General features: G+C 42.9%; 1 protein-coding gene across 3 annotated transcripts in view; it reads right to left on the bottom strand.

Moving 5' to 3' along the window:
* Nucleotides 1-12201, bottom strand: part of poln (polymerase (DNA directed) nu) — a 40531-nt gene that overhangs the window by 22879 nt on the left and 5451 nt on the right. For all 3 annotated transcript variants that reach the window (XM_034569423.1, XM_034569425.1, XM_034569424.1), the window contains exons 6-17: nucleotides 10436-11191; nucleotides 9978-10153; nucleotides 9785-9897; nucleotides 9571-9707; nucleotides 9188-9256; nucleotides 9053-9113; nucleotides 8782-8846; nucleotides 6022-6105; nucleotides 5735-5830; nucleotides 5366-5422; nucleotides 5111-5167; nucleotides 3848-3913 (exon numbers count right to left, since the gene is read on the bottom strand). In XM_034569423.1, the coding sequence (XP_034425314.1) occupies nucleotides 3848-3913; nucleotides 5111-5167; nucleotides 5366-5422; nucleotides 5735-5830; nucleotides 6022-6105; nucleotides 8782-8846; nucleotides 9053-9113; nucleotides 9188-9256; nucleotides 9571-9707; nucleotides 9785-9897; nucleotides 9978-10153; nucleotides 10436-11191 (1737 nt within the window). The remainder of the gene's footprint in view (nucleotides 1-3847; nucleotides 3914-5110; nucleotides 5168-5365; nucleotides 5423-5734; nucleotides 5831-6021; nucleotides 6106-8781; nucleotides 8847-9052; nucleotides 9114-9187; nucleotides 9257-9570; nucleotides 9708-9784; nucleotides 9898-9977; nucleotides 10154-10435; nucleotides 11192-12201) is intronic.

The following is a 12201-nucleotide window of genomic DNA, read 5'->3' as shown; positions in this document are numbered from 1 at the left end:
TCATAAATTCACAATCGACCGCACAACCGTTTATCTACATTAATTTATTAAAATTATTGGACTGATCGAGTCACACTAATACATTGGTGCATCTGCCACTAATTACACACAGAGTGTGAGCACAAATTGAATGAACGGCGCACTGCAAATTCACCCTGCGCTCACATGGGTGTAAATCTGGCCCACAGACATACAGAGCGAGTCTCAGAGGAGCAATGTCTTGTGAAACAGATGGGGACGACTGAATCTCCGAGCTGGTGTGGGGTAATTTAATCACGCTGCACAAATTTAATGACTCATGACAGAACACATGCCCAACGTACCACAAATACACATGGATGTCTTTATGCACACTCCCTGTTTGTGCCCACATACAAACAGACACACACACTATTACATTGTTTCCATTTCCGCAGCAACCACAAAATGCATCTGCGCAGAGTGTAGAGATCTGCACGCGGCCACAAAGTCCACAACCAGCATGTCCATTAGTTGTTGAGGTGACTGGAGGGCACTAAGACCCAGAGGGGAAGGGGTTTCCTGCTCACACAGTGATAAATTAAATGATGAATATATGCATATATATATTGTATATACACGAATGTGTCCCTGTCTGTGTTTTCAGTTGTGTGTATGCACTACAGTGTGTTCAACACTGCCAGTGAGTCAGCAGAGAACATGACACACTCTTCAGTGAAGTGCTGAGATCAGCCTGAGAGGGCTTTGTGTGAGTGTAAAACATTTAATGACTAAATGCAGAGTAATCCTAAACCAACATAAAAGTGCTTGAGAAGCCGTAAAGGAAGCTCAGCTCGCAGTTTGGGAGGAGGCACAAAAAACTCTTTGCCATATCAAATATTTTTGGTCAGGATATGAGAGAAACGTGATCAGTCTAGAGTTGTTGTAACTCTAGACTGTGGTTAAATTATAGGGAGAGAGGTAAATGTGCTCTGAATCTAGAGGTAGAATTCCCCAAGTTGAATTATGAGATTTTAATGAGTCGCTGTGAAAACACGTGGACACAAGAAAAATGTGTTACGGAGAGAAATTGAGATGAGAAAAAATTGTTTGTCATAAATCTCAAATTGACAGCACCACCGCATGTTTCCATCTGTTCTCAGTGTATTTGCATGAGGGAGTGATTGAGTTTGGTGCATTTGTGGGTGGCATGAGCGTATAAATCTTCTAGCGCCATAAAGGACTCAGGCACAAGCTAAGCGGAGAGAGAGGAGGACGCAGAGCAGATGATACATTGTGGTGCACTGCATAAAGGACCCAGAAATCTGAGTGCACCAACATGGAGGTATAGAGGGAGGAAGTTCAGTGGTGTTGGCACCACTTGGATTCACTATTACACCATTAATAGTGTTAATTAGAGATGTTCTGATACCGATACGGGTCAAGCATCTGTGAGTGCGTAAATCTCTGTATTGATCCGATGCCACATCTTTAAAGTATATTAGTTTCAACCAGATAAAACGGCAATTTTCTTTTCTGCATCAATGCTCCAAAACAGCCCTTGTGATTTCCGGTCGTGTAGCGTAAGCCAGATGAAAGAATTATATATATATATATAAGTTTTCCTTTTAAATGCACTGGTATCGGCCGCTACACAAAGTCCAGGTACCGTAATCCCTATTGGGAAGGAGAGAACAAGAAAGACATGGGTATGTACATAGAGAATTTAAATTTAAGAAAGAAAAATAGAGAATTTAATAGTGAGGGAGTTGAAAAAACAAACAGAATATGACAATAAAAAGGGGAGAAGCAAAGAACACAGAGATAGAAACACTGGAGATGGAGAAACGGACTCTGAGTCTCGCAAGCTGCTCAGATTTGTGCTTTTAGAAGATAAAAACAGGCAGAGTAGAGAACCCCCCACGTCCCTCTGCAGTGAGACTCACTACTTGCGTTGCTTTAAACTCAGCACCAGTTTTATTGGCTGTCCTGCTTTAATTCAGGCTCCCCTTTGTTGCTGCAGTCTGGCTTCACCTTGATCGAACCCACAGATGAAAGCTGAACCACATCCGCAACACGGCTCATTATCATATGTATGTGCATGTGAACTGTACAAGTGGCAGAGCTGCTCCCTTTTTCTCCCTTAACTAAAAACTACTGAATAATCTGCAGCTTTTTTTCCAGCAAAGCAACAGAATGTGACGTGAGGGTGATCACTGAGCGAGTCTCAAATTAACCACGGCTCCACATTACGATGAGAATAATTATGAGTGAACTTCATTTATATGCTGGAATAATTCATTTTATTGAGGAAAGGGAAAAAGGAGGGAGCTCCTCTCTCTTCTGGATCACTAATGGTGAAATTATATTTTCATGTCAATCAATCAATCAATCAGTCTAACAAGTATTTTCCCTCTATGGATGATTTCATTCATTATATTCAGGATTTTATAACTTTGTAGGACTGTTTGAGTCTGGTTGAATCTCTTACTTCTTCTAAAGACTATATTGTATTATTTATCACTTCCATTGCGAACAAATTAAAACTATGGCACATTATAAAAGTCAAAGACCAAACTGTCATCCACACTAACACGTTAAACACTAAATGGGACGATGCTCGGCCAAATCCCAGACCTGCATTAAAGCAGAGGGGACAGAGCTGAGCTAAATTACAGCTGCCCAACAGTCGTATATCATTTAGCAGCAGCATGATCAATTTACTGTGTGGCTCACACCGGTCCCCAGTCGCTGAGTGAGATTAGAAAAGTTGTCTCCCCAGCTGTGTGTGTTTGCGTGCGTGTGTGTGTGCGACCAGTATTCACAGACAGAACCTCTGGACCCTGACAGCTGGGTAATGTCGAAATGAGCTATCGACCGCCCACACTGAGGGGATAGAGAGCAGGAGAGGTAGTAAGGGAGAAGGTGATATCAAAGTTGACAAGTAAAAAAGAGACAAAGCATTTGTTTGTCTGTTCTTCATCTATGTGTTCTGTAGCACATTGTGTCTGGAGGTGTGATCAACTGGGAGACAGAAACAGGGAATGTGGTAGTCGCTCCATGATCTCAGCTACATAAGGTACCCTGTACTACACCCTACACACACACACACACACACACACACACACACACACACACACACACACACACACACACACACACACACACACACACACACACACACACTCAAACAAGTTGCCTCCCTCTGAAAACATCTGTTTTCATGCCAATTCTCAAGTCAATAATTTAGGATTATGTGTGTTCATGCGTTTCTAATGATTATGCAGTGAGTTCCATTCGGGGTGTCCTTCATATGTACAAAGCCGGGAAAAACAGAAAGGGAAAAAAGAAACAAGCTGGCAAAGAACAAAGAACAGGAAGAAAACAATATTCTGTTTCAAACAAGCCCAGACAGCCTCCTTCTGTTTTGTTGGAATCGAACTAAAGCAGATGTTATGTGTGGATGGGAAACACAACCAGACATCAAATCTCAGAACACTTAGTTCAAGCCAAAGGTTGTTTTTTTAGGCCCTGAATATGAAAAATGTCAAGTTCTTAAAATCCAGTTTTCACTAAGATGATTCTCGGTTCCTTCCATGAGCTGTTAACTGATTTTAAAATTGGAAAGTAGATTTATATTTAGTGTTAAGACATTTTCCATTTGCAAAAGTGTGTAGTTAACAGTGTTTTCAGATTTGAACCTGGTTTTGTCAGATGCCAAACAGCACCCACTTCCCAGTCCGGTTCAGCACCATGGACAGCTCCATAGCTCCGGCACATGCAGGGCAGAGGAGCCTGAAGAAGAGACTGAAGAACTCCTACCACGAGCTAAAGACACAGAAATCAGGACTGACGTAATGTGAAAGGACGGAAGACAGGCTATACTTACTGGGTGTTTTGCAGAGATTCTCCCAGTCACAACACTCGTCTGGTACCATGTAGAGGAAATGTAGTTCTGATGGATTGTTGAGAGAGAGATAGTCAGATACCAAAAAATCACATAGAGACTTAAACAACATTTTGAGACACAAAATTAACATTCTGCCAACCACAATTATAATATTCTCACAGAACACATATCAGAGAGTGATCAGTTTGTTTTCATATCGCTGATTCCCATCCAGTTCAGCCTGAAAACAGCTGCGATCTTCATCCCCATCATCTGATTGTGCTGTTGGACCGGCAGGCATCAGCGGTGCCATGCGACCGCCCGAGGCCCAGTTTGATCAGGCTGTTTACAGACTGTGGAGCCAGTCACATTGGTGCAATTTGCAGGTCCTACAACAGCACTAGTGTGCTCAGGGCTGCTGTTAGGTGATGTAATAGAGACATCTGGTTGCAGCCAAATGTATGAGCCTGACAACTGGGAAACTGTGGTGTGAGACTGAGCTGTAGAAAATAAATTGACTTTGGGCGATTGATGCCTGCCGGTCCAACAGCACAATCAAATGATGGGGATGAAGATCGCAGCTGTTTTCAGCTAATTATGCTCCAATAACAGCCAAGTAACTTTAATCACATATTGCAGAGTCACTTTTAAATACAAAAATGACACAACACATATTTAATATCTAGGTTATGAGTAATATTTATATGTGGTTTTGTTATCTGCACCCAGAAAACACTCCACCACCAAATTAATCACCACCACCAGAAGCCAAACCGGTCTCGAGTTTGCCAGACAGGCTCATTTGCAGAGTTGAGTAAGCACAGATTGACAAACACAAGCTGCTGCACACTTTCAGAGTCGAACGAATCCCACAGAGCGACAACCAGACAGTGTGCGACAGTTTTCTCTGCCAATTCAAAACAGCAAGATGGGTTTTATCTGGTAACGTACGAGCACTGTTCTTGTGCAGTAAAGCAGAACCAAACTGGGAGTAAAGAAAAACAAAAGCTGTTGAGTCCGTGTTGCCTGAAGCGAGCACTCAAGTTTTGATTTGATTGTTTTGTTTTTCGCTGTTTCAGCCGCAAGAAGGAAAGATGAAAGGATTTCAAATCTCACAGAGAACAATGGAGAGATACAAATTGTGAAATATCCTGTTTGGTCGGATCGTAAGTCTTTTTTTGTGAGAGTGAGCACCGTTGATATTTGTATATTTTAGATTATCCATTCACAGCTTTGTCATAAAACTGTCTGAAACTATCTCACCTTACTCATCATGCATGAGAGAATCCCATCAACAAAAGTGGACTTGATCTTGTGAATCTGGGGATAAAAATAGAAACATTTTAGTAGTAACACAGAGGGTAGGTGTTGGAAAGAACTGAAAAGGGTCCTCTTTTATTTATGAATCAATTGTTACACACACTAGCTTCCTCACAAAAGATCTGGATAAGATTGTGGTTTGAAGGAGCAAAGAAACCCGTCGACACGTGAATGAAAAGCAGCTAAAACATGACTCACCTGTCTGTACTCCAGAATGATCTTTGGAAGAGGATGCAGGTCCTGAAGCTGCAACAACTACAACAAAATAAGACAGAGAAAGATACTGAATATGAAGAAATTGTTAATTTAAGAGCTCAGTAGGAAATCTCTAAGTAGGTCTATCTCCGAATTTACGTGTTCTTACTGTACTGTGTAGCAAATGCTAAGAAATAATGGTGTGACAGGATATTAATTGAGAGTGTTTATGTGAGTGTGGATTCATCTTTGTGAATGTGTCAGTGCACAAACTGAAACTTCAAATCAGACTGAGATGGTTTTCTTCGATGAAACATTTGAGATATGAGATTGAGGATCAAACTGATGTGTGTGTGTGTGTGCGTGTCATACTGCAGCTTCTGATGTGGACTGCTGCTGTGTGTTGATGGTCTTGGGAAGTTTCTTGTTCTCGCAGCGCTCGTGGAGCCGCAGCTTCTCAAACAGGACCTTCAAACAATGTGAACCCACAATATCCACAAATCCATAAAACAAACACTGAAAAATACAAAGCTATAACATACACAGGCACAGAGTACGTATACGTACAAACACAATACAGAGGAAGAGGTAAACAGTTCATACAGTATCAGGAGAATGGATATACACATGATCCTATGTACACATGAAAGTATACACACTGTTCGTAGCTGAGTGCTGCTGGTGACCAGGAATATTTGTCCTGCTGCTCTGTGGGCCTCCTGCTCCAGCTGCTTCATCTTAGTCTGTCGGAGGCGAGACAGACACAGAGACAGAACATTCAAGGTTTAACGGGCAAAGTCAAACATGAGCTTGGATTAAGAAAATGCTTTTATGAGTCGGTTAACGCCAAGACAACCAGCAGCTCATTACAAGTCTGACTGAAGTAAAAACACACTTTGTTAATAACTTGACAGGCAACCAAGGGAACAAGAGAAGAGAGAAACGGGGACAAGAATAGAAAAACAAAAAGGAGAAGAGAGGTTGATGTGAGGTGATGAAATAAGAGACACCATAAAGAAAGAGGAGCATAGTGACAGAGTGGGGGGACGTAGGAGGGACGGAGACATTCACATGTGAAATGTTTGAAAATAGTTGAAATATGATGCAAATGGCGCCGTGTGAAGATGATGAAAAAAGGATGAGTGAGGAAAAACCAGAGAACGGGAGAAATTGAGGAGAGGAGTGAGCAGCAGAGGAGAGAAAAATGGCCGTGGCAACAAACAGACACAAGTCAGACCTAGTGAGACAGTTCGAGTGACAGAACTTGACAGCATGACAGGCCGAGGTGGACCGTGGCAGACACAATGAAAGAGCAATGAGGGAGGAGGGTGGAGAGAGAAAGACAAACAGTGGGACTGATAGAAGGAGACAGAGAAGGAGAGAAAGGGGAGAAAAGTCAGGGAGCTGGAAGACAAATGACAAAATATGTACTTTCTCTGTCTCTCACTTTCTGCCCAGAGCAGGCTCCAGACGGCCTCATCTATATTGAATGCTCGCCTCTTAGAAATGAGTGTAAGCAACAATAACACACACACACACACACACACACACACACACACACACACACACACACACACACACACACACACACACACACACACACACACACACACACACAGAGAGAGAGAGAGGGTAAGGCAGGGGACTAGATAGATGGATAGATATTTGCTCGGTTTTTATTTGGTCCTTTCGGAGGGTTAGAATTAACCCTTAATTCGTGCAAGAACAACCACTGCTGTATATCACACACTGAGGTCCAAGTGTTTACCTCTCCCAGCTTTTTTAGTGAGGCATCAATTAAGGTCACGGAGTACTTAACAAGGTGCAACATCCTCTGTTCTTAACCCTCAGCAAAGAATAAGGAAAAACAAACAAATAAAACACTCTTGACAAATAACGTAGAAACCTCAGAGAGAGCCACCCGGGGGTCGTAAAGCGTCTCTACAATCCAATTAACAATGGAAGCCAATATTTTGGATCATTACTTTCACTGAATTGCATCAAAGGTGTGGAAATCGTTCATGTTGCTTTTATTCCGACATGTTTACAGAAGGATCTCAATCTAATCTAGTCTGGATATTAACGACATCTGAGAGAAGTTGAAAGAGTGTTTTATTAATTGATGTTTGCCCGACTGAGTTTTGAAAACGGTTGTGTTGAAAACAAACGAGGACATGAGTGTGTTTGTAAGATGCAGCGTGACAGACAGGAGGGATCATCTCCTTTGTCTCAGACAGGTGAACTTGACAGCTCAGATAAAAAGAAATCCAACAAGACAGAGTGGGGACGAGCATGACTGCGCCAACAGGCACATATTACAAAATCACAAGCACACGTGCATGCATACACACACACACACTCACACACACAGCTCTGCAGCAGTCTGCAAAAACTTCAGTGCCTCTGTGTGTGTGTTGGCAGAGGCAGACAGTGATGCTCCTTCCTGCGGCACAGCCTCTTGAAGGAAAGAGACAGACTCTCCTTCCTATTTATAGCAACACGACAAGACACCAGCGCGCTCTCTCTCTCTCTCTCCACCGTGACACCCCTGCTGTCCTATGCAATAGTTGTGAGTGTGTTTAAGAGTAAGTGTGCGTTTGTCTATGACCGCCCCCCAAAACCGATATATGTGTATAACATCTGTATGTCTGTCCTTGTGTGAATATGATCACTCGTCTCTTTTATCTCTAAGTAAACAGGACAGGTCCCCGGAGGACATCCACCCACCTCATCGCTAATTCTACCCACAAGAAGGAAAAAGGAGAAATTCTGTTTTTCCACATCCTCCCACTGGTTTGCTCCCATCTGTATAAACACAGCAGCTGTGTCCCGCACCGTGTTTCCAGCAGCCAAAATAAAATGCTCTGAAAAGATGCAGTAAAAATCGGAGCTGACCCTGAACATCATAATTATACGCAGGCTAGCAAAAAGTTAGCATCCCAAGGAAGCTTTTCCATTAAGTCTGACATAAACACAAGAAGGCTTTTACTTCATGTGGCACATTTTCCTTTTCAGGACAAGGACTTATGTGAAGATTCTTGTTTTCTAACTACCTTTTAGGATTCTGGTTAATTTGCTGTTTGCTGTTAAGTAAATGACTGTCAGCTGAAGACTGTTCAATGAAGATTCTGTGAAATGCAATTATCTCCAAGTCTTTTCATACATTTCAAATGGATTCTGATTAAATACACTTCTCCTGGTTAATTGCCGTGTTCTGGTGGGAAATCAACATTAACCACAAGGCGAATGCTGATAACTCCTGGTTGCAGTAGATAAGTGTGTCTCCTCTGCCAGCAGCCATTTGAAAAAAAAAAAAAAATCACCCACAGTGTTTCTGCTCTGATTATTAATAACACTGAAACAACATGAGATGATAAAGCAGGGGGGGGGGGGGTTCTCTGCAGTGATGATCGTCTTACCCCCAACAGGTCTGACATTCTCTTCAGAGCCTCTTTGTCCACGTGGATGTGATGACTCTCCATGGCTGAAACAGCACAAGCAGACGTTCACTAATCCACAAAACCCTCAACAGTGAACCAGTGAAAATATAGTTAACAGCTGGTTCCATTCAATGAAGAACCCTGGTTTGGGTGTTAAGACAAAAGAACAGGTTTCTTCAAGTCAAATTTGAGGAATCAATCAGCCAGTGCACTGGATAAGGGTTGTTAAGGAGAACATAGAAGTCCTCACCTGCCAGGACAGGAATCATGTTCAGCTCCATGTCGGAGTAAAGCTCCCACAGCCTCTGGTTCTGGACACACAAACAGTCACTAAAGTGATCTGTGTCTTCTGGATGTACAAGTGTGTTTGTGTACATTCGCTGACCTGCAGTTTAGAGCATAGCTCCATGTTAAGCCAGTAGAGGGATGAGAGGCTGGAGATGATCTGAGAAACCTGAGAGTAGGACGGACAGACAGACATAGAAAAAGAGAGTAAATGGAGAGGAGCAGGCCCTGTTAAGCTTTCTTAATGGATTCACTTCCTCTTTGTGTTCATAGTGATGCATAGATGGCCCAGGTACAAAGAAGTGGGGCTTTGTGGTGTATAAGCTGTATTTTAAATGTGGATTCCAGCCGCTGTCTATTAATTAGAACAGCAGGCTCAAGTATTGACTTGTTTATGTGTCCTTCAACAAGACAGCCTGGACAAGCATATACCAAGCTGACAGTGAAACCAGTGACCTTGCTTGGATTCCCAGTTTAACTTACCCTCTTTGCACCCAGGGCAGGTGTTGTTCTGGGTCTTTTACAGTGTTTATTGAGAAGATCCTGGAAGCAAGAGGAGGGATCGGCAGGATCCAGCAGCCAACCTGACACCTGTGGGTCCTGGATACGACAGCCTGCCACTGCACAGAGGAAAGCTCTTTATGATACTCAACAGTTTTCAATATGTGCTGTGTCCTGATAAGAGATCATACTTTACCTTGTTTACAGGTAAGTTCTCCTTTGTAAAACTGCAGAGCCGTACGAAGCAAATCCTTGGCTTTATAACACACCACCAGTTGACGTCTTGAAAGCACCTGTAGCAGCACATCCCTACACACACACACACAAGCTTTTTAAAGGATGCAAAAGCACAAATAGATGTACTGTAAACTCACAAAACACACATAGACCTAGTGAAGAGCTCCTGGCTCTGGAGGGTGTGTTGCTGGGCCCATGCAGGTGTTTGTTCAGACAGTTTTAAATAGACCAGACTGTCGTTTGGCCCCAGAGAGTCCTCCGCTGTGCTGCGGTCCAGATGGTCCCCGATCATCAGCACGAGGAGCCCACACACTGCTGGAGGGAGCTTCTACAACGAGGTTCAGAGAGGGAAATTAAAACGGGCAAACAGTTAATGAAGCTAATGGTAAGCATTGTTGTATACATACATTTTTCTTATATTACTTTATTGCACTTTTACTGACATTTGGTAACTTAAGCATGTTTAAAAAAGCTTTGAAAGCAACTCCATTAATTAGAACAAATGACTGACAGTTTATTAATTAATGCTACCTATGGATGTTAAGTGTTTTAATTCCATTAGACCAGTGGTTCCTAAGCTAGGGGTTGAGACACTGAGAAGTGAGCTCACCTGCTCTGGGTCTAACTGTGTGGCTCCGTCCTGATACACCATAGTCAGCACCAGAGTCTTGGCCTGCTCTGCCTTCTCAAGCATCTGCGTCCTCTCGTTTGTGCTCAGCTTCCCAGAAGCCTTTACTCTTGGGTCGGACGTCAGGGTTTCAGTCTTCTTAGCCCAGTCATGGGATGTTTTTGATCCATTTGTGTCATGGTCAGGCCCATAATTGGCCCGCTTGTGCTGGGGTAGTTTGCAGGTCACAGAGGCTCGAGTCAGTTTGGAAACATTCCTGGTGGATTCCAACTTACTGCGCTTTTGTCGAGTTTGCTGTGGGACATCTGAGTGTGTATGTACCTCTGTTACTTTTCCCTTTTCATGCCAAGGACTGTCATTAGTCTGTGGTTGTGGAGGAACCACTGGATGTTCAGGGATGGAGGTACTGGGCCTGACTCCTCTTTCCCTTGCCTTTTCTTGTGAGGAACAAGGTGGTTTCCATTTTAGATGACGCCTTGTTAGGCAGATTTTGGGAAGAGCGTTATCCTGTTGCTGAAGTGCTTCATGTTTCCTCTTCAGAGGGGAGGACAGGGAAAGACGATGCTGATTTAAATGAGTCTGGAAAGTAGAGAGTGGGTTGCAGTTTCCCAGTCTGTTTGGTTGTACTGCAGAAGAGGCCAAGCCCTGGACTGCTGAGGAGTTTTGTCCAGTAGCAAAAGGGTTTGCTGGAGCCAGTACTGTCCTTGAACTGGTCCCACTGACGCTTGTATCGGTGGTCTATAAAACAGGTAAGAAAAGAGATAATGCTGAGTCAGAGGGCACTTGTTCTAGTTTTAGGTTATTCTAAATGAATGAAAACATAATTATGAATATTATGTTCCATTTCTGAGAGATCCCCCTGAATCCTACACTCTGGACCTTTGAGCATTTTCACCAGTGTGTAGGGCTGGTTCCATAATGTTGAATTTGTGAGAGTATTAAAGACGAGAAAGTTCACAGGTGAGCAGGTGGATGAGCAAGAGAAAAAAAGTTAAAAGAAGCAAGACAAGAAGGAAGAAGGGGCATAAAATGATGTGATGAGAGGAGTGCTGAACGTTTTCAGCCTCCAGCGCTCTGTCCCAGACAAAAACATAGACAGTCGAGACACTGCTTGTCTGACAAGTCTGCCTCAAGCTGGGACAGGGTCACAGACGCAGACACACACCCACACAAATTCACCCTTATTTATTTTTCATGACACAAAAAAACTGCCTGAATGACAATGAATATTTGAGACGACACAATCGGATTAGAAAGGGGTCAATGAACAGGTTAGATGCATTGACTGTATATAAAAATGGACGTAGACTCTGGGTCCAGAAAGAGACGCCAATGTAAAAGTGCCAGTTTTTTCTCGATTGACAGCAGAGGGCGACTCCTCTGATTGCGAGGTCTTTGAGAAAATGACTCTACTTCTCACTTGAACCATTACGTCAATAAACCTTTTCATACGTAGTTAATAGTCATGAGTATGGTACTTTGTATAAAACCCCTAAAGAGATGCAAATGATATTTAACAGAGTGGTACGACCCCACACAGGCCAGTGTACAAGTGGACAGAGGAGCAAAAAGTTGAGTTGGTAGAAAGGTGAGAAGGAACAAGATGGATAGAAATTTGAGCTCCATTTCTGAAAAGCACATCCTCACGTCCTCACCTCCCTGTAACCTTTCTAGCATCTCAAGAACACCTCCATTATTCATAACCATAAAGTCCCACTCTCTATTTATGCATAAGCGCTAAGTGCACA

The sequence above is a fragment of the Hippoglossus hippoglossus genome, chromosome 18, assembly GCF_009819705.1.
Source record: "Hippoglossus hippoglossus isolate fHipHip1 chromosome 18, fHipHip1.pri, whole genome shotgun sequence".
NCBI lineage: Eukaryota > Metazoa > Chordata > Actinopteri > Pleuronectiformes > Pleuronectidae > Hippoglossus > Hippoglossus hippoglossus.
This window is presented reverse-complemented; position numbering and strand designations above follow the sequence as displayed.